The 26,684-nt window shown below is 39.7% G+C and overlaps 3 protein-coding genes across 5 annotated transcripts; 1 reads left to right on the forward strand and 2 right to left on the reverse strand.

Moving 5' to 3' along the window:
• Positions 1-624: 624 nt before the first annotated feature.
• Positions 625-17,807, reverse strand: LOC115726918 (sister chromatid cohesion protein PDS5 homolog A). The gene is made up of 34 exons (XM_030657001.2): positions 17,508-17,807; positions 14,342-14,545; positions 14,060-14,241; positions 13,157-13,283; positions 12,830-13,048; positions 12,275-12,491; positions 12,054-12,199; positions 11,813-11,955; positions 10,246-10,395; positions 10,108-10,156; positions 9,834-10,025; positions 9,549-9,731; positions 8,932-9,086; positions 8,707-8,833; positions 8,470-8,619; positions 8,320-8,379; positions 8,039-8,175; positions 7,832-7,952; positions 7,554-7,688; positions 7,245-7,441; positions 6,389-6,545; positions 6,012-6,158; positions 4,905-4,985; positions 4,423-4,807; positions 4,166-4,335; positions 3,981-4,073; positions 3,517-3,593; positions 3,084-3,135; positions 2,886-2,972; positions 2,741-2,778; positions 2,466-2,528; positions 2,246-2,385; positions 1,258-1,613; positions 625-1,167 (listed from the first exon to the last, which is right to left on the reverse strand). Exons 1-34 carry the CDS (start codon positions 17,598-17,600, stop codon positions 1,117-1,119), a joined length of 4,884 nt encoding a protein of 1,627 aa, XP_030512861.2. The 5' UTR covers positions 17,601-17,807; the 3' UTR covers positions 625-1,116.
• Positions 17,808-22,727: 4,920 nt separating this feature from the next.
• Positions 22,728-24,379, forward strand: LOC115726930 (acyl carrier protein 3, mitochondrial). 3 transcript variants are annotated; one of them, XM_030657021.2, is made up of 3 exons: positions 22,728-22,888; positions 23,525-23,726; positions 23,935-24,379. In XM_030657021.2, the coding sequence occupies exons 2-3, from the start codon at positions 23,526-23,528 to the stop codon at positions 24,121-24,123; spliced, it is 390 nt and encodes a 129-aa protein (XP_030512881.2). In that variant the 5' UTR covers positions 22,728-22,888; position 23,525; the 3' UTR covers positions 24,124-24,379. The 3 variants fall into 3 exon arrangements, with proteins under 3 accessions (XP_030512881.2, XP_030512879.2, XP_030512883.2); XM_030657019.2 differs by lacking the exon at positions 22,728-22,888 and adding an exon at positions 22,929-23,360; XM_030657023.2 differs by lacking the exon at positions 22,728-22,888 and adding an exon at positions 22,931-23,408.
• Positions 24,356-26,416, reverse strand: LOC115726927. The gene is made up of 2 exons (XM_030657011.2): positions 26,043-26,416; positions 24,356-24,941 (listed from the first exon to the last, which is right to left on the reverse strand). Exons 1-2 carry the CDS (start codon positions 26,311-26,313, stop codon positions 24,595-24,597), a joined length of 618 nt encoding a protein of 205 aa, XP_030512871.1. The 5' UTR covers positions 26,314-26,416; the 3' UTR covers positions 24,356-24,594.
• Between the last annotated feature and the right edge of the window lie 268 nt (positions 26,417-26,684).

Here is a 26,684-nt window from a genome sequence, read left to right on the forward strand (position 1 = left end):
AACCAGGGAGCATTGATTGGCATGAGTGGACCTCCAGGGCAGTAGTACCATGCAACCTGTTGGCCATTGCATCTGCGGCTCTGTGGCTACTATTCGCTGCCTCGAGATTCTACTTGAACTGCCACTTGCTTTTGACGGCCGTCGCGTCGGCAAAGGTATCTCATGCAACTCTTGTGATCTATGTTCATATCATACAAACATCTACGTTGGATTTTTGCGCTCCCCCCCACATTGCAGCCATTCATTGTGAACGCGTAGAGATTCCCAGTTCTATGGTTGTGAATTGATTTGCAATTTCTGGTCCGAAGTTTGGAATTAGCTGTCAAATAATCCGTGGATATTAGTCGTTAGAGATAATTAGGATATTTTATTCTTCTGGATGAAGAAGTGTTACAATGAGTAAAACATCAATAACAATGGCCAACTAAAGTATAGAACCTAATTGTTTGCTATAACATATAAATATACAATTTCAATGGAGTACTGGGTTTTCTCGAGGAAACACGTAAGAAAAAAAACACATCATTCATCTATTTTTATTTCCCTATTGCGTCCCATCGAATCAATGTAAAACAGGCCACTGAAATCCGAAACGAAGCTAAGGAAACCTCGAGAAAGCTACACTCATGAAAACGAGCTGTGTCATTGAAAAAGTTCCTCTAATGTATACTTATCATGTACAACTATCAAAATACACCATATGACCTAAAGAAGAATAGTAGATATGGGACCTAACAAGCGTCGGCGAGCAGTAGTATCTGTCGGCGCTGTAGCGATTCAAACAATAAATCCACTATCATAAACATCTTCTGTACAAGAGACTAGCATTTGAACAATCCCTAACTGCTAAGACAGCTTCTTCCACAAACACATGAATCATTGGTGAACATCCTATTGCTACAAGTATAGAGCATCAGTTGTATGATCATCTGTTAACGTGGGAACGTCAGCAAGGGATATTCTACAGGTGCTCCGGTCTATCAAATCTTGCCGACGGAGTTGGATTCCATTCCCTCCCCTTTGTTGGTTGTGCTAGTTCCAATAGAGGCTTTATGATTTTGACACCTACAACTGCATAAAATTCTACAAAAGACTAGATGAAGCAAGAAAACTGAATCAGCCTACCCTCCTCGAGCTTGATTTCCCTACTCGACTCTTCCACAGTTTCTGCAATGTATCAGAAGATCGTATCAGAGGCCAAAAAGATTACCAAGGTCTCACGGAAATCTAAAATGATCAGCAAAGCAAAGAAAGTACAAGAGGCTCATCATCGGGAATTTCCATCTGTGCAACCATGGATGCTTTTAAGGATTTACTATCCGATTTCTTTTTGCTTTTAGATTTGCTGCCAGCAGACTTCGTTTCCAAATCGTTCCCTTTACGAACTCTTTTAGCTGGAGGACCCTCTTCTTCATCAGATTCCTGATCATCTGCTCGGAAACTGTCCATATCGCTGTGTTCCTCCTCTTCATCACGAGCTTCAGCACTACTGGGGCTATTCTCCATTTCTTTAACCCATTTCCGTTTAGAAAATGAACGCATCTCTGTGTCAGATTCATCCCCCTGTATTTGTTTCCCATCAACTTCTTCGGCATCTGGATCTTCCGAGTTACCTAGAATACAATACATAATTCTTCATGTCCAAATACAGTTTAATAGATCATCCTAATTTCCTCCCCAGACCTACTTAACCTAATTAATAGTTTACTGCACTAGGTGGAGTCTGCAACATGACTGAGCACTCACTAAACAGAAGCATTATACTCCAATTACATTTAACTATAATGACCATAGCAATAGATCGTCACTGCAGTACACTCTCAGAAGAAAATCAAGAATCTTTTAAATCCATAGACAACAAATCCATGTAATACAAGAGAATATTTGTTAATTGAGAAGTGACATATTCTTGTTAGAGAGTTCTACGTATAACAATTAGAAAGGATGTAGAAAGGAAAATCGTAGCGTGTTGTATTATTATTCAATGAAATCAAATATTATACAAAATATGCCCTAAAGCTCCGGAGACTATTTTACCCTTACGATACTTCGAACAAATATATAGCAAAGGTTGAGGATACTCTTTGAACCATGGGAACATAACTAAAAAACAGCTCTCAAACGGATCACATGGAGCTCCCACAGCAAATATGCATGCAAGAGCAAGTACAGTGACTAATGGGCAAAGGAGAACTAGAATATTTACCACATACTGCATTGCATCAACAAGATGACACTATCTCACCTGATTCAACATAATCTTTAGAAGTTGTGGGATCAGCATCTGATAGATCAGAGACCCCCTTTCCCTCAGCATCACCAAAGACAGTTTCTGATGTACTTCGAGGGTTAGGCTTTTTCTTTGGAGTTCTTTTTCCTTTCACTCTACAAATGAAGAATTTTTTATTTAAATTTTGAAGAAAAAAGACATCTAATTGCTGAACAGTCTAGTAAAATCCACTTACATCTTCACCGATTCTTTAATCCCCTTAGAACTGCCCGTAACCTTTTCTTTCTGACCAGTTGAACTGCAAAGAATACAAGGGATCATTATTCGCAGCACATGCCAAAAAGAAAAGAAGGCTTCCGACAGTTTGCTTGCACTTGTATAAGTCCAGATACATAATAATTTTATGAAGTAGACTTCTAGGGAGACGGGACAAGGAAGACAAACTTCTAATCAAATGGTAACAGAAAGGACAAGGGGATAAACTTTATGCACATGGAGATAGATGCTTACACTTTCTTCGCAGAAGAGCCCTTCAACGATTTTAACTTCTGTTAGAGAGATTCAGAGAGAGAGTTAAACCTAAACTGGTTTGTAGAGAAAACAATGAATGCATTGGTAAAGCATCGTAAGACAACTAGAAACATGGTACCCTGACCTTTGCAGGTTTACGCCCCTTGTCCATGAGTTCCCATCGCTCCTTTTCCAAGTTGAGTATTTCAACATCTCCATCATCATAAAGAACCTTGTCATGAAACATCCAGCAGTTTCGAATAAGAATGCACAATGAAACTAAAACTTAAGACTGTCCTGATAATTAAATATAAAAGCTTGAGGAAAGGTATTTTTCACTCACAACATGCTTCTTTTTTTCGGTGTCATATGACTTGATAGTACCTTGATAGAACCTGTTTGACCAACAGCATATATCATGTAAAAAAGGCATGACTCAGTCGGAACAGGGAAAGCTCAGCAAAAAGAGCTGGATGAGAGGTGAGTTACAACGGAACTGACATGCAAATGAAGAGGAAAAACGAAATTAATTTAAGAGAAAATGGTAGATAAAGGGATAACAAAGATCATGTCATTTGCCCCTATCTGCAAAAAAACTGACAATGTACATAAATTATTTAAAGAAATACCATAACATCTGTTACCTACACTTCTAGAATTTGGCATCGTCAAAAGCAACTGACTGGATATTGTATCGAACAACCTATATCCTAATTCCAGAATATTGTATTGACTTTAAGAGTTACCAGCACATAATCAGATAATTAGTCACTCACTTCTTATCCATTGGCCACCAAACTTTTATCTTGCATCCGATTAGGTCTTCAAGATCTCCAATATCCTTCAATGTGCACTGAAAGATAACAGCAACATAGGGAGTAACAGATTAAAAAACACAAATTGCAGCTACTGAATGGCAGGTTAAGCTAGACAGAGTCATCCACAAAGGCAAATGACAATCATGTTGAGGATTGAACAACATAACATCAACATATAACATAACTGTTATTCCATATGATCAATGAACATAATGAAAAAAAGGCACAACTCATGAAACCCACTTATGCCAGTAGTCAATAAAATCATCACCGACTAATCTTTACTACTTCAGAAGAACTGAAAATGAATAATGTCTTAGGAACTGAAAGCCCTTAGCATCCTGATCCTTGAAGCAACATTACACGTTTCACACACTATTAACAAGGGTTAAATATGTGTCAAGTAAAAAGAAAGAAGTTACCCTCGCCAACCCAGCAATGCTTTTTCGTTTCCTCTTCTTGGATGAACCCCCAGGGGACTTTACATCATTTGTACTAGCCTTATCAGCCTCCAACTGAGAAAGAGAGGGATGGTGATGACGATGATTTTAATGAAAGAGAAAAGTACACACAAAATGGAAAATCATCTAACGTGAAGGTATATCACCTTCAGATCATTGTCAAGAACTTCTCGACCTTCATGTGCCTCATCAGTATGACCTCTATCAGACCCTTTGACAGAGTGCCCCATAGGGGAACTTCTTTTCTTGCGAAAGCTTGATACTAATAAGTCAGAATCAATCAAAGATGCTTTACTTTCCGACTCCTTAGCATTCTCTGCACTCATGAGAATAACTTCAATTAGTAACAATACTTGAAACTGAACAATAAAATGGACCTGATGAAGGGGATCTAGTTACATACTATTAGGTGATTTTACAGCACCATGTGCAGATGAAGACCTCTTGCGCTTAGGTATGGGACTTGCCGTAGCATCACTGCCTTCGCTTTTTTCACCATTTTGATATCTTAGTTGAGATTTTGTACCTTTCGTGTGACGATGTTCATGACCATTAACAGAATCCAACTTGGCAGACATGTCCATAGTGTCCAAATTTATTTGTCTAACCATATTCAAGACATCAATATCGTTTTCAGGCTTTCTTATTTCACTAGTCTTGCTTTTTGTCGCTTTTCTGCCCTTCTTTCCACGAGATTTCATATGTTTTGCAATTTTCTTTAGTGGGAGTTCGTTTCCATCTTGTTCATCAACCTTAGAATCCTCTTCCTCTGGATTTTCTGAAAGAACCTGATGTGCCCCAAAAAGAAACAGTAAGAAATAATGTAAAGCAAAAAGCAAGTCAATTTAAATTCACAGAAAACTGAAAATGCTATTCAGAACATACATTGCTAAATGTTTCCAATTTCAGTGACTCAAAGTGTGTCAAGATACTCTCATCAGCCAACCAAGTCTTTCCTTCATTTGCCTATCAGAGAAGTGAACGAATACACAAGTCAACATGATATGCTTTATATGGGCAACAAAACATGATAACCTTTTAATTTGGAAACATTAGAGGGCAAACAAATACAACAAATACATATAAGAGCATCTTGCATCAATCTTCAAACAGAATATGCCTGTTTTACGGAAACAAGTGGAAGAAGCCAAATAAAAGCTGCACGTCTTTAAAGGCTTCATCTGATTCTATCGTCTCTTTATCCTGACTGCATGGACTTGCCGTTTGACCAAAAGATCCTATTCTCCTACTCACCTTCTCTTAGCTGATGGGGGGAGAAACTATTACTTTTTTAAAGAAACATATTAATACCATGAAAAACAGGCCAGACTAGCTTCTTAATACATGCTTACAGAAAATCCTATCGCTCACATTTAATTGCCAATGTTTCCTTTGTAGCTTAACTCTTTGAGATTACACTATTCTCTCAGAATCAACAATCAGAACTTGGGTTCCCATATTAATCCTGTCCCCACAATCATAGCAGAAAGAGCCCGGTAGCAAATTACTATTTAGTAAATCAACATATAGCTCTCTCAAAACTGTTCAACAAACTTAGTATATACCCAATCTATCCACAATAAGTTTCTCACTTTTACCTGTAGGTATACGTCAATTTTATTTTCAATCAGCAAATGAGATATGACCCTTTTAGGACAGAAAGCATGAAGAGCTATCGATAGGATTGCTATCAAATACAACGATAGAATGTAACAAGCCATAATACTACCATGCAAGGGCATGCATGAATTCCTTAGCGAAAGTGCCATAAATTTCCAGATCATGTAGGGACTTATTAACAGATATACAATAGAATCAAGCCTGTCGAGCAAAAAATTACATATAAATCAAGCCTATGCATGAGCTGTGATCCAAATTTTTCACATAATTAGACAGAATATTCCAGTCATAGAATGAGGCCTATTGCAAATATTAAGATTGCAAATGCCTGTCAATAGAAATAAGGTTAGTCGTTGATCTTCAGACACTTGCCTCAGAGTTATCCCCTTCTTTAGTTTCATATGATTTGTAAAGCATCAGAGGGAGAGAAACTGATGGAGGCGTCACTTGCAAGCTGCTATCTGCTTGAGTCAACCTCTTCATAATTGACAGTCCAAGGTCACATATAGCATGTGCATTCTGATAATTACAAAGATGGAACAGATAAGATCATAACAATTAATTGTGAGTGTCTGATTGTAAAGTCTTACAAATAAACTACTGCAGTTTTTACTATAGTGTCCTTAATTAGGCAACCATCAAGGTTTTCCATTTCTTTGTCCTTGCTAATGCTTCAAAAGGGAAAATAAGCCACAATAAACTATTGTAGGAGGTAAAACCAGAAAAGAACGGGATAGATCTTTTACAACCTTTGTCTTTGCTGAATCAACAGCATCTTCTGAGCACTTGATATTCTGCAATATAGAAATTACCACAGGAACACTCTCCTTATCCTTTTTTGGGCCCGCTTCTGATTTGCCATCATCCTCTCCATTTACTAGAGTCGAAAGAAAAAAGTACAACAGCCTGAAACACAAAGACAATATCATGTGCCATAAGTACAGTCTGTTGTTAGCAACATGACAAATGTCCATAGCACCTTCACAAACAAACTCATGGTAAACACAAGCTCTAAGGATAAAACATTGCGTAAATTCAAGCTCTTAGCCACAAGGAAGTTCTTATGTATCAATTGCATAAACTTCAGAATCAACTGTATGAGCTAATATTGGCCCCCTACATAGGTTTTCAGCATCAACACCCCAAACCAAAGTCAGCATGAGTTCAATCCTAATGCATCATTTCATATGCATAAGGATTCAAGATGCTTCATAAAAAAATGTAGCAAATATGGGAGCAACCCATTGGTAAGACTTTCTATGCAGGCAGTCTATCAATAGCAAGTGGCATACACGTTAACACAATTAAGAAAAAAAATTATGACAAGAAAAGAGAAGTAGAGGCAAATATGACTGCGGAAGAATTCACATCTAGCATTAGCTCCTGGATTAGCACATTCTTAAATAGTCATGAGGATATTTTTTTTCTTTTGTTTGCATGTGTGTGGATTATATAAGCCTACTACCACGATCATGCAAATTTAGGACTAATACATTGACAACAGCCAAAGAAAGAACGCTACATGGGCCAAGCATTTAAAAGCAGAAATAAACAGAAAATACTAGAATCTATCCTGAATAACCCTTTCATGACAAGATGATTTACCTATATATATCTTCATAGGCTTTAATGTCCTTGCAATCGTCAATGTTAGGACACGAATGATGAGCCAGAGCATGCACCAGGTATGTGAGAATGTACTCCGGATAAGCAGTAACAGAGTTTGTATCACTTTGCATAGCTAGTTGCCTTGCCTTTAATTGATATTGAGTCTGTATGATATCAGCTAGATTCTGTTTTTCCTGTATATGTGAGCAAGACAATAATTATGCATCTTATCAAGATTTGGTTTCCATGTGGTAGGCATTATTTAGAGGAACATCATTTCATTTCAAACAAGGCATCGTTAATCACCTCTTCAAACTCTGAGGTCTTCAAGCCAACTATCCCAAACAGGAAGGCACAAGCATATTTTGCATCAAGTACACGATCCTTTATATATTGATGGATTTTGCTCAGGAATGTTTTCCTGGCTTTAGGGAAACCAATCTACAAATTTGAAAGTAATGAATATGGTCATCATTTACCACCACATAAACACCAGTAATAGCATAAATACTTTAGGTTTGTACCACTCCAGTAAGGCAAGGAAATACAAGATAAAAACAATGTAATTAAATAAAAATATCAACCTCTGACAACGCCCTTAGAGTCAAGTGGAATATGTCCACCGGGATCTTTTCGTCCCACTGTTTTGCCAGACGGATAATTGCCTTTGCAGCAGCCAGCTTCATATGAGCCTTATCAACTGAACTGTGAGAGTCCAAAAAGCAAAGTCCTCGTAAAAAAATAAAAGGTAAAAACTTTAAGACACCAAAAGTGAGACAGGCATGTTTTACCTTGATTTGACATCTTCTGCCATTTCTCCAAACAAAAGAACGTTTTTAAGAGTTGCCAAGAGGCCGTCAATTCCAGGACGAAGATGAGCATCTTTGGCGGGCAAATAACTCTTGACCAGTGTCTTGATTCCATATATCTGCAAATGCAGAAATATGAGCACGGAAGACGGTTGCACTTGATATTCATCAAAGACACAAAATAAACAACGTGAGCAGCATGCATCCATATATCGTATCATTCCTAAAAAAGGAAAGGCCTTGCTTCTTCCAAATCTACTAACCTTCATCATACAAAGTTCACTTCTATCACCCCAGCTTGACTCTGTATTTTCATCCGCCTCCTGCAACAGTTGACAGATACTTTAGGAAACACAAATTGCCAAAATTCTATAAGGGATGTAAGCCCACAAGTAAAAATCCAGCAGACATACGTCACTGCACATCAGAATCTTGCTTTTTATGAACTCTGTAATTTCATCTTCCCTAGTCTCAAAAACTGGCATTGCAGTTTGAGCTATGCATCCTAGAGATTGGAGAACAGCCGGTAACTGCGTCTTATCCTCCAGCATATCCACCAGCCTCTGTACACAAATGAGAAAAATAGATGATTACACCTTAATCGTAAGCTGGGAGAACATGATCCTCTAATTGAAGGGTAGTGAACAAACCTTATACAATACAGATAGTGACTTCAGGCCGTCATCCTTTGTTATTGCTGCTAAAGCATGTACAGCATACTTAGCCTGTCTTCGACTACCTTGTAAGCATAACCTCTCCAATATAAGGTCCACCGAGCTGCAAAGTTAAACACAAACAAAATCAGTCAGACACCAGAATGTACTTGAGTAGATCCAAACTAAACAAAAAAAAAAAGGGAGATCTTACAACTATACCTTGAGGAAGTCGCAAGCTGTTCTCTTACGATACCACCAGCCTTCGCTAGAATGTGAAGGGCCCCCTCCTTAATTGTATCATTGTCTTCCTTGATAAAATTCACTAGTTCTTCCTCAACCCCAACGAGCAGCGAGGGGCTGTACCGTGCAAGAAGCTGCAAAACAGAGAGCAAAGAGAATTCAGAAGCAAATATCCAGTTGGAGAGAAAAACCACAGCCCACGTACAAGGAAGAGTAAAAAAGCAAAGCAACAGCGTCCGCGTAGAAAGAAAGGAAGAGGATAATACAAGAACATCGGAAGAGGCCATTTGAGTGTGATGCCATTGCCATAAATAACAGAGGGGAAAACTAAAAATTCACATTTAGACAAAACAGAGGCAATATTCCATGAAAATAGAACTGTCAACACAAAAATAAGCCACTGAGATAGCAACTGGATAAAATGTGCAACAGCACGTCAAGCTACAAATGCAGGGAAAGGGTCAACCATGATCCCCGTAAAAGTACAGGCTTCTCAACTGACTGAATTGTCCAACACATGCAAAACATGTGAAGGGAAATTAATAAAGCAGTCAAACAACATGTACCTAAAACAATGGTCAAACAAGTTTCTTTACCACTAAAGTATTCATGCAAGATGATATGAGAGGAGTATTTCCAGCACTTTTCTGAGTAGACACTTCGAGAATAATCTCCTTCACATGCTCCTTGCTGAACAGCAGATAAGAACACTTCACTGATAATGTGCCAAGAAATTCATAAAGTCGGTGTTTTTCACCAAGAATCTTCAGCAAATTATCCTGCAAATTAGAAAATAAAGCTATTGAAATATAATCGTGTAAAAACTCTCTCAAATTTTTTCCTTTCCTTGAGAGAGATTCATTGCTAGTTTTAGTGCAAACCTGATATAAACGAGACTCATCAAAACTAGTATCTGGATCTAGGAGACCCGCCAAAATCTTCCAGACATTAGTGTCCTTTAACTGATCGAGAATCTGAAAATTCTCCTCTGCTTTTGCTGGGTCGGGAAAGAACCGAGACATAATTTTGAAGCAGAATTGCACCTTCTTCTGGATTTCTGGAGCATCATCATTCTGCAGTTGGAGAAATCACTTGCTCAGGTTGCCATTTTCCTGTGTGTTTCTTGAAACCGATAAATATTCAGAGTTTGCAAACCTGATACGTCTGCCTTAAAGATAGATACCTCTGCATCTCCTGTTGTAACCTGAAATTATGAATAATGGCAAATATAGCAAATTCCGTCAATAAATTACGAATAATTAATTCAAGATGACATGTAGTTTTGTGACAAACCTTTGCTTCTGCTCAAGCATCCGTTCAAGAGCTTTTACCTCAACCTTATCGAACGCCAAGAAGAATCTTACCCAATATTTGACTTTTTCTCTTATCGACGTCTCACTTGGATAAAGTGATTCATACAGGAAAGATTCGATTGTGTCAGATCTGTTCAGGTCGAAGTAAAACAATAAGAATTTTGCCTTTATTAAGACAGATACATAAATAATTTAGAGTAGTAGTTACAGCTCCTGAATTGCAGCAAATTTGTGTTTAGCATGCCCATTATCCTCACCACAATGACTTCATCTATAGAGAGAACCAGAAATTCTGAAAGCTGGGCTTTTGAAATGCACGCCCCAGTCACAATCAAACATTCAAGCAATTAAAGAGTGAATGCAGAAGCTCTCAAGCATTTCAAATTCACTTTCATATATGGTCCAATTCAATAACAAACCAGCCAGAGCATGCAAAGGCATCCATGAAGAAATCCTATTAGAGATTGACAACAATAAATTTACCAGTTATATAAAATTCATACTATCTAAATACTATCTAATGCAACTGGATGAAAGATGGTAGAAAGAATGTTATAAGATACTTCAGAAGCAGTCATCACATTATAACCTAAACTATATGAAAAGAAGTTATTCTGACGAAAAGGCAAACAAGTTCATGATCTTTTTAGTAGACCAAACCAACCTTTAGACCAAACAAAGATCAATCAGAAAGAGTTACATCATTTTTCTACCCCAGGCAACCTATTGTTAGCATCTTCTCTTTTATCTTGAGTTGGTTTGACATAATTTCATGAAAAAGAGAATGCATGCCAATCTAGATTAGCAAAGAAACCATACAGACAGCAAATTGAACACCAGTAGCATTTTCTATGAAAGCAAAATGTTCCTCCCTTTCAATGATTAGTAGAGAAAACGAAATATTATCTAGCCTGAACATGACATGGCCTCCCACTTGAAATAAGAGTTTAAAGGGCAAGCAGAATCGCTTTCATAAGGAAAGAATACTGAAAAACATTGAGGTAAGGGTACATGACAAAGTAAGATGCAATGTTATTGCAGAATGGGTTCATGGATTTCGGCTTCCAAGATGTTAGAGATCCAGAAACGTCTTAAAGAAATGCAAAATGAGCTTTGTTGATACTAATTAATCCCAGAGCAAGGCAGTATAAATGATTTTGCTGACAGTCCACAAAATGGGTGATATTGATTTCAGTGTCTTTCAAGACACCCAAAGAGGTTGCAAAAAACTACAGAATGAGTTTCAGTGGAACATCCAGAGTGCAGTCCCCAAAACACGAGAGGAAAAAAAGAGAATGGTAAAACTTAAGGTTATGTGGTTAGGAATAATTCACCATGTAAGTTTAAACAGACTTCATGGTCGCCTATGCATGCCTACTGCCACTATTCTATAAGTAATTCAGCTTCAAAATACATCTGAAACGAGAACCCACTGAAACTCTGCATCAAAAGCTATGCAAACCAAAAATTTGGCTCTCCTTTCCTATAATGTAATTGACTAGTAGAAAGCATAAATAAGCAGTCCATTTTAGTTAAAAGCATCTCACCGAAAATCTCTGTCATAGAAGCATCTCAAGATCTTTCCTGGTATCCAGTCAAATTCATTCCCACCAACTGACACGTCAGAGTTCGTGCAATGAATCTTAAATATGTCAGCTAGCTTCTCCATGGTGTATTTCTTGACCAGTGGCTGGGAGTTTGAGAAACAAGTATTAAAATTCATGCCATAGCACAGAATCTGGCAAACAATATCATATGCACAATGCAGCAGTAGGATAGGTAAATTACTGATTTATCTCGAAGACGATCTGCCACAAGTTTTATAGCGTCAGCTGGAACGGAGTTTGGAGAATTAGACGCGACATCACAAATAACAGTGACAACTTGCTTTCGCACGTTCTCGTCATAGTCCAGCAGTCGGTCACATAAGGCAGCTAACAATCAAATGAAAACATGTCAACAAATTTTAAACACAGATTGTCGTCTAAAATGCACCAGTCTCCGCTTACCAATTATTTGAGGAGATTCAGCTCTAGAAGGATTTGACAGAAGGAAGTTCTTGACATGCTCAAGGACAGACATTCTTATCTCAACCGCTCTATCAGTAAGCCTCTTCAAGAACTCTGAAAAGACTGGCTGGAAAGGCTCAGTAATAGCATGGCCTGGAATGGAAAACAAGTCTCCAACTAGACTCACTGCTTTCAAACGAACTTCTAGCTGATCCGTCTGCATATAAGAATGTTACAAACTGAGAAATGATCCTCAATTTCCCATAAGGCTAAACCTCCTGAGTCCAGAATATAATACATAGTACCACTCTTAAATGAAAATCATGCAAATAATGTTAGTCTACCGATAGTTCTTTTTTAAGCTGTCGAACAGAGTGTGCAGGTTCCTCTATAGGTGCAACGGATCCAAACATTCCAAAAGCATAGTGAAAAGTGACTACTTGAGCAGGTATCACAGGCAATGGAACACTTGAATGAATTGATACGTGTACAGCAGGTTTCTAGCCAAAAAACCAGTATGTAAAGCACACAAACAAGCAAAAAGTCTTGCATTACCAGAAGCTCTCCAGTTAGATATGGGATGACTCCTGACAATATTTGAGGAGCACATTGATATACATCACATATAACCTCGTGGTAGTCAATTTGATTATTCAAAGGCTTGCTATCTCCAGACATCAATGAAACAAGAAGCTGCTTTATAGTTGGTTCAAGTTTTGCTTCACAGCTCTCTATAACCTTCATCGCAAGCTTCCTAGCAGCTCCGGAGACATCCTGACATTGGAAATTGCAAAAAAATCAATTCTCCCCAAAATAGACATGCTAGGAAGATGAAATGCAACAAGATGCTAAACAGCAATACAGTCAGCTGCAGGTACTCACATTTCTGTTTCGACCTAACACAGACAGTAAAATCAGCACAAGATCCTCGTTGATATCCTCACTCTCTTCCAAAAGAACGGTCATGATTGTCTGCATTGATGTCAGAACACTTTCTGGATGCTCATCACTGCATGTATCATTGTTCCAATTGAGTGAGTTTCTCCTTACTGAAGAAAGGTTATAGTAGCATCAAGTACAGTAAAACCTGACCCCCGGCCAGGCATCTCAGAAAACATTCAATCTCATCGTTAAGGCTATAAGCATAGAAAAAACAAAGGTTCGTCAAATGCAGATGACATGAATAATATAAACAATTAGTAGATTACACAAATAGTTTAACTGCCCTGGCAATTCGCATGCACCGTTATTTTAATTGTTTCTCTTGAATCAACCAAAGTGAAGAATATCCGAAGTGCTTTGGCCTAAACACACAGGAAAAAACGAGAACTGCACATGTATCATTCTCAAAATGTGCTCAGATTGTGTACACAGTCCACAAAGGAGGGAGGAGGACAGAGAGTAGAAAAGGCAATTTCTTAGGTACTTGTTGAACTTTCGAGACAAGCCTCTCCTGCATTTCTGTCCCGCATAATCACGTGCATTGGAACTATTTTATGTGGCAAAAGAAACTTTGAGAAAATTAGCAATCATTCATGTCCAGTTCCTGCATATGTCGATCAGAATACCAACTGACCATCTTCAGATGAAGCTGAAAATCCTAATCCAACCACTGATAGCATGGAAAATATGGCCAGCGCAGGAAGCTGGTAAATAACAGCTGAAAGTTCTAATCTAACCACACATACCATGGAACAAATTTGCCAGTGCAGAAAGCAGTTACGCAATATTGCATGAGAGCTAGTGTATAACAACAGCCTGCAAGAAAATAACAATGAAACTCACCTGGCAACAGCAAAGAATGTACTGAACATCTCATTCACCAGATCATCACATTCTAGATCCAGCATCACAACACATGACCTATATTTGGCAACAGTCTCTAATATGACAACTCTTCTTCCAAATGATGGACCACTAGCATCTTTTAATCCACTGAAAGTGCTTACGATCAACTGGAATATGTCCTGCAAAAAAAAATTTACGCAAAGGCTTGTAATAAAATACACAACCTTCAATCAAGATACCTATTTAACAATCATTAACTTCAGCGGGAGTAACAAAAACCTTTAAAACATCATCATCGTAGGGGGCATTAGGAGCAGTGATTCGAGTTATCTCACAAACACAGGCTGCTACAAGAAGCTTGACATCTCTGTCTGGATGTTTTAGCAATTCTGGCTTGACAATTGCTTTGAAAAAAGGATCTAAAGATTCCAAAGTTGAAGCCGATGGCGATTGGTCCAGCTCCGATAGACATGTTGTAGCTTGCTGTAATGTTAATGAACGTTTTATAATCAGCATTTAATCATAACTCAAGAACTTACTAAGCACACCATATGCTTCAAAGAATGGACCCCAGATATCATCAATGGGAAGTAAAGTCATTGACTATGTTCGGACCAGCAGAATCTGAAACTTTCCCACATAGCATGCACATAGAGAACAAATAAGAAACAGTAAACTGCTTGGCAGTTCAAAAGTTTTGCACTAAGAAATCATCCCTAGATTGAAGAACGAAGAATTGCTGGTAACAGGAAATCAGGGCTTGGTGTTCAGAACTTATTAGAAGGACAAGGTTTAATAACATCCATACCCAAGACAAGCCAATTGACACCAACATTGTCAAAACCAGAACTCTACTCTGGATCAATAGGGTGTTTTAAAGATTGAATTCACGATAACAACATCCTTGAAATTCCCCCCATAAACTTGTGTGCAAACAACTAATCATGATTTTGGCAAGACCAACTGAAGGAAGTGATATTATAAAGACCAATGTGATAACTCAAACCTAAAATCACAAAACAAGACAGAGAAATTCCAACTCTGAACTTGAATTGGTTGGGTTGGCAGAATCACAACTATCCTAATAATTTATCGATCAGGATTGGAACTCTTTATTAGATCCTAACAAACTACGAGACAACTCCTTGTCCAGACTATTCTTTCAGTTGTTGGATCCTAGAATCACAAGATTTTAAGATCTGGACAGGGTTCTCAACAACCATGCTTCAACCACAAGCTCAAAATTTTAGGGTTTCAAAACAGTTATAGGCCAGTCCATTCTCCACTATTACCTTCCGTTCATACATTTAAGCCAAGGCCTCGCGACTAACCATAACAACATGAAAGTTAAGCAAAAAACAGATGACATAGAAGACATCCTCAAGTCAACTATAAGTTTCAGATGTAAGACAATTTCAATTGATTGCTCATCATTAACATCCAGCCTGAGGGTTGTCACAGCTGCTGCTTCTTCAGCTCATACATAAAAAAGTCTCGTCCTACCTCAAAAACGTTGATCATAAGATTGTCAATGCAACTAATATTTTCAACCATAAAGGAAATTAATTCAACCCAATGACAAAAAATCTTAAGAAAATATCATAAAGCAGCTATCCATGCTGCTAGTTCAACATACTAAATGTAGTTGATTGCCACAGCATTCTGAGGCAGTTAAAATACTAAGTGCAGCCACTGAAAGAAGTACACCTCAGCAACACACCACACCTGATTCTAAGGAAATTAACTCTTGGGAGAATTAGCATCTCTCATGGCATTCTCCTTCTTCGACAGCTTTTTATGCCCACACTCAAATGCAACAAGTTGGTTTGAACATTTTTCCCTATTCTCTTTCTTCAGAAGCGCTGCAATTCCCATCGTCCTATCCTTTGGCATCAAACCATCCATCAAATGCCCTCAAACGCAATTCATCACGTGAAACCTTCCCAATGCCACATTCACACTTCCACTACTTCTGCCTTGTCACAGGCTGGCAACCAGATAAGGAACATTGTCTAGTTGTGAACAAATAAGCCCACTGATATTGGTCTTTTGTGGGTCCACCATGTACCTCCTACCTTCCTAATCCTATCATCATGTCAAAATATACATCCGAGCAGACTGTTGCTAAAACTCAGTTTAAGAGTGCGATTTCACAACACGACTTGACCATGAACTGACTTTTTCACCAAAGCACCCAGCGAAAAACTATAGATGACAAAATCTGGAGAGTGAATACAAAAAGGAGACCCAGAAACATATCGCATTAAAACTTTTATTGTCAATGAACGGCCTCGAGAACAAAATCGCAAAGCTCAATGCCATGGTCCTGGCTACTTGATTCTCACACTTTCAAGACTCAACGTGAAACCATGTGGGATCTGAATTCAAATGACACAGACATATGCATCACATTTTCAGCCCGAACAATCCAATAAAACTCTACTTCAAGAAATATGATTACCGGCCATAACTTGAAAATTCCTAGACAGCACAATTCAACTTATAATAGTGTAGACAAGAGAAATATTGTCATCAGTATCCTTCCTCGCCACACCCAAGCTAGTGTCTAAATTTCCATCCAATCACTTAAACACTTTACTGATAACCACTCAGAATGTATACAGAAGCTGCATCTGTGGATACTGATATAAAGAAGGTCTATATACTCTCCTGGTGGTTTCTCTCAAATGAGAATTTACCGTCAGTTCAGAAAGTTTCAGGACACATGACAAGGACAATTGTAAAGATTATGGACAATTGACACGGTGGAAATCATTGATTCATTCTTTTGTTAATAAGACACAAAAGCAAACCCCTACTAAGAGGAATATGTGTAACAGCCAGCAATTTATGATAATGTTAATATGTTCATCACCAAACCCGAAAAACCTACATGCATGAGATTCTTGCTTCACTTTCATCTTCCAAGAAGCGAGAAATTCAATCCTAGATCACCACCTACACAAATCTATCTGCATAAAGGCAAGGCACCCTCAGATGGCTGTTCACGGCTACTCAGTCCTAATTATGATAACCTCGCCAAGATTAGTCCTTGAACATTATTCACATCATAAGTTAGAGAGATTATCCTAGTTAAGGGATGCCACTCCTAGGCCAACCATATCGATTTTGCTAAACAATCCATTTACTCTCAGCAAAGGTGCAGAATTTAAAAACCCAAACTTCAAAACCACAAGGCGTCTAACCCTAACCAGAACAGGACAACCTGTACCACCAACCTTGTGGTTAATCTCCACGCTTCCTCACACCCCAAAATCGAGTCCCGCGAGCCCACAACCTCTCAAACGGAACCACACTACAAAATTCGCCACCACTATCTCCCTCCCCTCCCTCGGCAACCAAACAGGAGCTAACCGAAATAACTACCCCAGACGGAAGGACGACAAAGCAAATCCCTTTACGCACAATTCGAAAGAATGCAGACCTTCAAGAGCTTGGCGAGCGCGTCCTTAGAGGGAGCATGAGACTCGAGCTTGGATCCGAGCTCCTTCAGCTGCTGCTCGAGCTTCTGACCCATTTTTCTCCGCCCGCAAATAGAAACGAGTGGCGGTCCGTCGTCCTAGGGCTTCGCGAGCTGGAGCTGGTTCATGGGGTTCTGAGCAAGAACGAGAAGTGAAACAACTGAAGGGAGAGCGCTCGCAGTCGTTAGTTGTCGTGTGCTCGTGTCCGAGGGCGTGACTCTCTCTCTCTCTCTCTCTAGGTGATTTTCGAACAGGGATGCGAAATGAGCTCGAGATGCAAGTGAAATTGAAAATCGCACGCATGTTTATCTCGGGGACTTTCCGATTCCCGTTTCTTGATGATTTGCTTAAGCGCCCCTCTATTTCCGCTAATTACCCTTGTGTCCCCGAAAATTTCTCTCCTTTCTCACTTATGTCCCTACCCAGTACCCATTTGACAAGTTGTTTTTGGCTCCGAGACTATTCATTTATATGTTAAATATTAAATAATCAGCATTCAATACCTATAGATGAGCAACCTAGATTGGTAATGCGGTTCGTACAAAAGAAGATATCAAATCAACCTCTACTTTGGCGAATTGAATATCCAATTTGAGCAAATTCATGTACCGGAAAGTTAATAATAGCTAGCATCTAATAAATAATGTCGCATGGTAAATGGAAAGTTCTCCTCGCCTACTTCGGCGAATCGAAATTTGAAGTTTTGACTTATGTAGCTTTAACTTGTATCTCTTAAAAAAAATCCTGAAATTGCAAAGGAAGCTAGTTTCCTATTTATTCGTGAATTGTTGAACCCTTTGAGATAACGTAGCTAGCTGGTGCATTCGAGAAATTCTGGCCTCAGGGAGTCACCCTTTCAAATCTCATTAAATAAACCAAAATATGTATAGTTGAACTAATTCTCAGGCGATGTGTTCGAAAACCTTTTTTGAACGTGATAATAGACATCAAATGGAGCACAAGTTAATTGATGGCTATTCAATTTGCTTGCTTTCAACAGAAAATTCACAAATATGCGAAATAGATGAAAGTTGCAATAATCTAGGCCTAATTCCCAAAAAAATTTCCAACTTTAGGTCAAGCCTCAAATTTGCCGTGAACTTTTTTTTGTCTAAGAAAAACATTCAACTTGAAGTTCAATCTCAAATCTTGCCCGAATTTTTTTGTCTTGAAAAAAATCGAAACTTTAGGTTCAGTCCCAAATCAACCCAAATTTTTTTTTCCTAAGAAAAAATCGTCAAGTTTTACTCTAGTATCAAATCTGCTCCATTAGCCATCTGTCCAAAAATCGCCTTTAGTCATTCCTAATTTTCATATCCTAGAGCGATTTCGGTTTGGAGAATTTCTTTATTGAGGTGAATTTAACATCCACGTGAAAATGCCACGTTGATCCATACTTATCACCCCATCACTTTGCTAATGTAGGTTTTTTTATCGACATGAAAATTTCATGTCAAATTGGGACTATACCATGGGGTAGATTTGAGAATATATTAAAAAATTTATGATTTTTCTAGACAAAAAAAGAGTTCAAAGATTTGAGACTATGCCTAAAGTTCAGGGTATTTTCGAAAATCAAAAAAAAGTTTGGGGTAAATTTGAAACTAAACGTAAAGTTTTGGATTTTTTAGGGAATTAGGCCCAATAATCTATATCTATATCTTCCTATTTCTATTTATCCAAAAGAACAAAAGGAGACTTTTGGAGAACACGTGTCACCCTCTCCCTCCCTTCCCTTTTTTTTTTTATCATCTCTCCTTTTTTTTCTCCTTTTTTTTTTATTGGTTTTTCCTCCTTAATTTATAAACTTTGCTTTTTTCCATTTTCTCAATTTTACTTTTAAGTGTCAAATTTTAGGGAAATTTTCAAAAAAGGGCCCCAAGTGCGTTGAGTTTCTCAAATAAGGGCTTGAAGTGGATCATGTTTCAAATAAGAGCCTGAAGTGTTCTATTTGTTTCAAAAAAGGGCCTAACCAAAGGTGTTTTTCGTCTTTTTATATTTTCTGACTTTTTCCTTCCCGTTTTCCCTTTTTTTTTCTCTTCCTCCCTGCTGTTTGCCTTCATGGTCGTCTTCTTCTTTTCTTCATCTTCTCTCTTCTTGAACCTTCAAACTTCCCTAAACCGTCTCTACCCCCTCGCTCCTCTAAAAATGACCATTGCCAGCCGGCCCCTTTGCCAGAAGCTGTCGAATTACAGTCGTGCCCCGACTAAGTGGCCGCCGATGATCACCCTCTTTACGGTGGCTCTAAACGAGCAGTTCGAGCTCACTTGAAGCCGTCCACCAAGTGCAGGTAGGTCTTGAGGTTATCCAGCTAGTTCACGTCTCGCTTCAACGGCACATAGCACAAAAGTTTTCGTGGGTTCAGAACCACGAGCTACTCGGTGCCCGGGCAGTTGTTCCCATATGTTGATGGAATGAGTGAAGCCATTGTAAAGGCACCTACAGTTGGTCAGAACTCAGAAGTAGAGTTGACTTCCTAGTTAAGCTATTTTTTCCCCTGTTCATACACGGATCTCACTGAGGTACAGCGAGTCCCAGCTGCTGAGCCTCAGCTCCCTCTCCTCCTTAGCAAACTCCCATTGTGTCCACCATGCGCCTCCGAATCCAGCTTGGCAAACGCAGCACCCGGATATCCCAGTCGCTGAGGACGCTGTCGCCGGCGTCGGCCCGGTCGATGACGTACTCGGGCGCTTTGTTTATCAGGTCATCTAAGTTGACGGTGCACAAAACCTTGATCGCTGCTCCTCAAGGCAACACCGAAAGCTTCAGTTGCCCATCCGTGGGGTCCCGAAGGAGGTGACAGTGACAAGTAGGGCCGCGCTCCCGAAGGCCGTCTTCAGGTATACGATGAGCACTGCCAGGGCCGCGCCCAAGCTGTGGCCAGCTCGTTGTCGTAGGACGGCAGGAGCCGCGAGGTCTCCTAGCACACCATCGCCGGTGAGCACGGGCAATTCGAGGCGTGCGACGTGCACAGGCTTTGGAACCCACTCTCCATCATGGGCGCTTCCAAGAGAGCGGGGATGGGAGCGAGCCGCTGGGTCGGAGGCGTGCTTTTTGTAATTCGACGACTTCCAGCGGGGGGCGGGTCGGCCATGGTCGTTTTTGTAAAGAGGAGCGAGGGGTAGAATGGAGTAACAGTTCAGAGAAGTCTGATGGTTCAAGAAAAGAAGGAAAGAAGAAGACAGCGATGATGGTAACCAGCGGGGAGGAAGAGAGAAAAAAAAAGGGAAAAGAATGAAAAAAAAAATCCCAAAATGTAAAAAGACGAAAACACCGTTGATTAGGCCCCTTTTTTGAAATAAAAATGGCACTTTAGGCCCTTATTTGAGAAAGTCAAGGTACTTGGGGTCCTTTTTTGAATTTTTCCCCAAATTTTATTGACCCTCCATTGTTTGGCATTTTATGTGTTGGCGAACTGAATTAAATAACATAGAAAAAATTTCAAATAAGGACCTAAAATGCTTTCATTTTTTTCAAATAGAGGTCTGAAGTGAATCTTATTTCAAATAAAGGCCTAAAATGCCTTATTTGTTTCAAATATGGCCTGATGAAGGGCGTTTTTGTCATTTTTCTTTATTAACTTTCTTTTTCCTTTTTTTTCCTTTGTTTGAGCCTTTGAGGGTTGCCGCCCTCGCCGGCCAATGGGTGAGGCTAGCAAGCTAACCGCTAGCAACCCTTGTGCAAATATGGCGAGGCATTCCTCATGGCCACAAGGGTCGCTTGTGGCCATTAAGACGAGCCTTTGCAGGTCATAGTCGAGGTCGGCCCCAAGTGATGCCTCGCCAGATCTAGGCGAGGGTCGCTAACGGCCAGCCAAGTGTAGCAAACCTCAACGGCCGAAATAAAGGACAAAAAAAAGAAGGGAGAAAAAAAAAAGAAAATGAAATGACGAAAATGCCATTAGTCGGACCTTTCCTTGTTGCAAAGAGCAAACTATTTAAAAGAAGACCCATTTCGGATCCTTATCTGAAAAAATTAGAGCACTCCAGGCCATTCTTTGTTGCAAAAAGTCAACTTCATGCTCTTATTCGAAACAATGTTCGCTTTAGACCTTTATTTGAGAAAATGAGATCATTTCAAGCCATTATTTTGAACTTTCCCAGTAACATATGGGATAATTATGATGTAATATGGATTATGCCTTCATTGACAAAGAAATTAAACGATCTTATTATTTTGGAACTTTTTTTTAATGTCAAATTAAATAAAATGTTAACACGATTTTCACGATAAAAGTTCATATCAATGAAGGGGAAGGCTGACATACTTTATAATAGTGTCTTTTTAGCTATAGTCCCCTGTCCAAATCAGTCGAAAGTGAATTCGGGCCTCAAAATGGCATGGGCCAAACTAGGGCCAGGGCCATTGAGTTCGTAATCAGGTCTACCGTACATATACTATTGAAAAGTTCATCTTCCTATAAGTTCAGCTATATATGATTTTTCTTACCAATCGAGCTTAAATGGTAATTAAATTTGGAAAGGCCAAATCGTAAAATTCAATCTGTTTTTTTTTTTTTTTTAACAAATGTCCTAAAGGCGCTCGTGAACGGTTTCCGAATAGACAATGGCAAATTTCACTTATCATATTCGATGCTATGACTATAATAGTTCGATCGAAACCTATTACTTGAAAGATGGCCAATGACGATGATGGCACGAAGGGTAGAGCGACTGGCTGCACATTAGTGTAGTGGGGAAAGAATTATGGAGGAGGAGGAAGACAAAGAAAAAGAAGAAGTTAAAAAAAGATTAATTTTTTTTAGCATTTCTTTATTCATAAAAAATGAATTTATATTTTTCCTTGTAATTAATTTTTTTTCAAATTACTGGTAAGTGTAAAAAAAAAAAAATGAATTGCTTATTAGGAATTGCTTGGTCCACCCAATTGTTTTGAAAGTTCAGATAACTAAGTCCCCGTTTGGTTCTCAAAAAATGAACAATTTGAAAAAAACTTTCACTTAAAGCGGTCCCTTGTATCGCTTATAAAAACAAATGAATGAAGAATACGTTCTTCATCCTTGAAAATATTGAGACATAAAATATTTAGTCGATAATAAAAATGTTTATAATTGACTAATTATTTTAATTGTTGTAAACTATCGTTTTTAGAAAAATACTTTTTAAAAGTATTTATTAGTTTTTTCGGCTAAGCACATGAAGGTAAGCAGGCAACTTTCTTACCAAGGCATTGGGCAACATAATTCGAGAACAACGGATCCGCGAAGATTCACAGTACGTCTGCACCCAAGCGGTCAGCCTCTCTCCGGCAATACGTCGAACACCTAGGCGGCGCGAGCCCGGGCAGCCACCCCAAGAGCGCCCCCATTTTCTGGGTCAGCTAAGTTCTTGCTTACTTTCCTTCTATCTATTGCTAATGAGCTTTTTCGATGTATCCCCTGAAAATTTTCAAAGAGTTGGTGTCCCGGGACTGGTGCTTTTGATCAATTCGTAAGGCGCATCTTTCTACTTTGTTTGTTCCCACCAGAGGGTCTCTTTTGTAACCTTGTGGTCGGTGCTGCAACCCCACATGCTTCCTGGGACTTTCTGTATCGAAACTTCCCAGAAATTTCGGTTCTTGTAGTTACGCAATATTTTGCCACGATGTTAGAATGTCGAATTCTACTGGCAGTGAATGAAGGGTCCTGTGCATTTCAAGGTTTCATATAGCTGCATTTTGACTCCGGAGAGCATACTTAGTGTAAAGTCTGTAGCTTCAAGTTGGAAGTGCTGGTTTTCACCCAAGTTTACACCCAATCATAGCCTGGGCGGTTGAGTTCTGTTCCTCTGTTCTGCTTCTTGGCAGATGGGTTTAAGGTGCATTCGAAAACGTCGCCCTCGGCGGACTTGTTTCGTCTACACTTGGTCCTTCTTCTCTTTTCTTTGGGTTGTTGATATGCATGACCTTATATTATCTTCGTGCTATTTAGATTCTTCGTCAAGGTTTTGATCGAATTGCGTTTGTTTCTCACATGCGATAGAATGAACTGCATAAAGCAGTCCGTCTTGAGGCATATCAGGTTTAGGGCCTCTGCCGGAACACGTGCTTTTGGTGCTGAGAATGGAAGCGTGATGAAGCAACTGACCCGGCTGCTCTGCACATCGGTGACTGATAGCCCGGATCAGATGGTTGATAGGGTGGTCAGACTTGTGAAGAAATTTGATAAGATTGATGCTAGTAAGGTTGTTATTTGTCTTTTTCATTCATTCTTTTTTGAGGTTTTTTGTTTCATTAGATAAGAGTGATTGCTCTTCAACTAGACTTTTTCGTGGATCACCAGGAAGCAGCACTGACTGAAGTGAAGATTTGGTCTTAATTGAAGTCCCCTCCCTTCAATTTGAGTTCATTTTGCTTTTTCGAGCTTGAATTTGTTAATACGATATTGTACAGGTCACTGAAACTGCCAATTTCCAGAAAGACTTGTCCCTGGATAGCTTAGACAAGGTGGAACTTGTTATGGCTCTCGAGCAGGAATTCTCCATCGAAATCCCTGAAGAGGAAGCAGACAAGCTCGCCTGCTGTGCCGATGTTGCTAGATTCATAGCTTCTGGTTCTGAAAAAGCTGCCGAGAACTTGTGAGTTCATTTTCTGTAATGTCGGCGGACGGGTGTTTCGCTGATCTCTCTGCTTTATTCAACTGAATCGAAATTCAAAGTTTTATTAGTCGTTCTGATTCGGAGGAAGATGGAGATTCTGTATGCAAGGATTGTGAATTGCTGTAGCAAGGAGAACTCCATTACCAGGTCTTGGTTCTGATTTATAATTTGCCTCAATGTTCAGCCTTTGTGTGACTTAGGTCACCTTGGACATAGACAAGAACCTCTTTTGCCATTAATATATCGATTTATGCACATGCATACACACACACCAACGCCATATTCACACTCCCTCTGTTTCTTTGGGCCATGCATCTTCTGCAATCTTTCTTCTGGATCATTTTGGTTCACTGAGGTGTATTTTACAAGTGACTCTGTGAAGTTTGAAAAATCACTAACTCAATACGTGACTGAAGCGCCATCGAATGAGCCATGTCCTTGGGTCTCGGTACTCTTAATTTACATAGCTTTCTCTGGGGCTGCTCGATATCTTCATGCATTCTTCTGTAGGCTTGGTTGCCGAATGCAGAAGTCTTATTGTCCCCGCCTCGTAAGTTCGTATCCCGTTCCCGACCGATGAAAGCCTCACTCTCTTGTGCTTTCTGATATGTGCCGGTCGGCAGAGCGAGTGCCTCGGCATTCGAACGAGGTTAACCAAACATCTCTTGTCCAAGTTGGGGATGGCATGGAGCTCCGAAGGAAGATCGATGAAGAAATCCCCATTTTCATCTGTCACGCCGTGAGTTCGGCTAGATTTGCTTTCTTTATCATCGGTATGGCAATTGACGGCCACCGAAGCACCTGCGCAGATATCAGTCAAATGTTTGTTATGTAAGTATTATAATGGCGGTGCTCTGTCCCAATTGGACTATAGATTGAGTGCTCAAAGACAGAATGAGATGTCTCTATGTTGTTGCGATTCTCATGATCTCTGTCTATTTCACGAAAAATTTTCTATCGGGAAACAGTGTCCTCATTTTCGGGTGTTTGGGAATCACTTAGGAAAATGAATCAATGATTTTTTTTCATTGTTAATGAAAAATCTTCGACGCTTAAATTTAAAAAAATAACTAAAATCTGAAATCACATTTCAAAATATGCCAAAATATTAGCAATTGGACCAGAGACATGGGTGCTTGGGCATGGGAACCTCGACGCCCTGCTTGGGTCGTCGACAAATAGGTTCGAGTCTCTTGAGGCAAGACAGCGACACCGGTGCCCGTGCTTGGTTCCTCGGCGGCCATGCCGGGTGTCCATGCCTTGAGCCCAAGTCCCCAACGCTCGGCCCAAATCTATTGGGGCCGGGTCCGATTCCTCGGCAGCTAGGCCTGGGTCCACAAATGATGGGCTCAGGTCCCTCGAGGCCGGGCCCAAGATCTCTGAGTCTGACCCAAGACCAGTTAAAGCCGAAGTCTTCGAAAGAAAAATAACTGAAGCATGAAGTGAATCTATCTGGGACTGCCTAAATCCATCAAGGCCAAGACAAGAACGAAACGTGCGATTCAATGTATAGAAAGCTATAGCTTTGTAGCAGATGGACGTACAAGCTAATGGGAAAGAAAAAACAACACCGATATGAAACTCTTTTCGTTTCTTTTTTTCCCCCCCGAAAAATTCTGAAACACATAGAAATCAATCAGATTTTTATTCTAAAGGTTCATTGTTGCCATTCCGAGGGCAAAATAATTTCTACGAGTGATACTTATTACAGCCGAGCTGAACTGATTCGCTTCGACTTATGTCTATGTGATATGAGATAGGCCCGATTTCGAATGATCCTTTTTTAGACACCTCGTTTCGAATCCCCTGTTCTTCATGAAGATTGGGTAAGTTCGGACATACTAAAAAGGTTTTTGTAAGAAAGATTGAACGACAGCAATGTGATCATAGCGTCTCACGAACCTGACAATGGCCATGCACGAAGCTCTGAGTCACCACGCAAGCAACCCTCGCAAAGAACCGACCCGGTGACGAGGACCGTGGAGAGCTTCTCCTCGCCGTAGCCCGCCATCTCCACCATCTCGTCCCTCCTCGCCCACAGCTCAAGCAAGGGATCCTCCTCCACCGCTGCCCGCGCAGCCGATGGATTCGCCGCCATCACGAGCACGATGAAGAAGTTGGTAAAGACGACAAGCGTCCTCGCAAGATTGTGGCGCCCGTGGAAGCAGCTCATCTTCTTTGCGCCTGGTTTTGGCTCAGGTTTGCTTAGTTTTTGATTGACGTGCGAAAGATGGATGGAGAGGAAGAAGGAAGCGGGGTCATGTAGAGAGGCTGGCTTGACGTTTGGTTTTTATAGTGCGAGGCTTTGGGATTTAAATATAGAGTTGGCCTCTTTCAATATGGAATTTACAATCCTGACCTTGGACCGTCTAAAATAACTTTAATCATTTGAGTCAATGTTGCGGAAGGAAAATGTTCAAAGAATGCCCTAAAATATAGCATTTTTCATTAAGGGAAATGCTTCCCTAATGGTACAATCTCAATTATAGATTCACACACTATTATTAAGTATTTTGTATAAAACACTCATTAATTAAGAAATCA

This window comes from Rhodamnia argentea, chromosome 3, assembly GCF_020921035.1.
Source record: "Rhodamnia argentea isolate NSW1041297 chromosome 3, ASM2092103v1, whole genome shotgun sequence".
Lineage (NCBI taxonomy): Eukaryota > Viridiplantae > Streptophyta > Magnoliopsida > Myrtales > Myrtaceae > Rhodamnia > Rhodamnia argentea.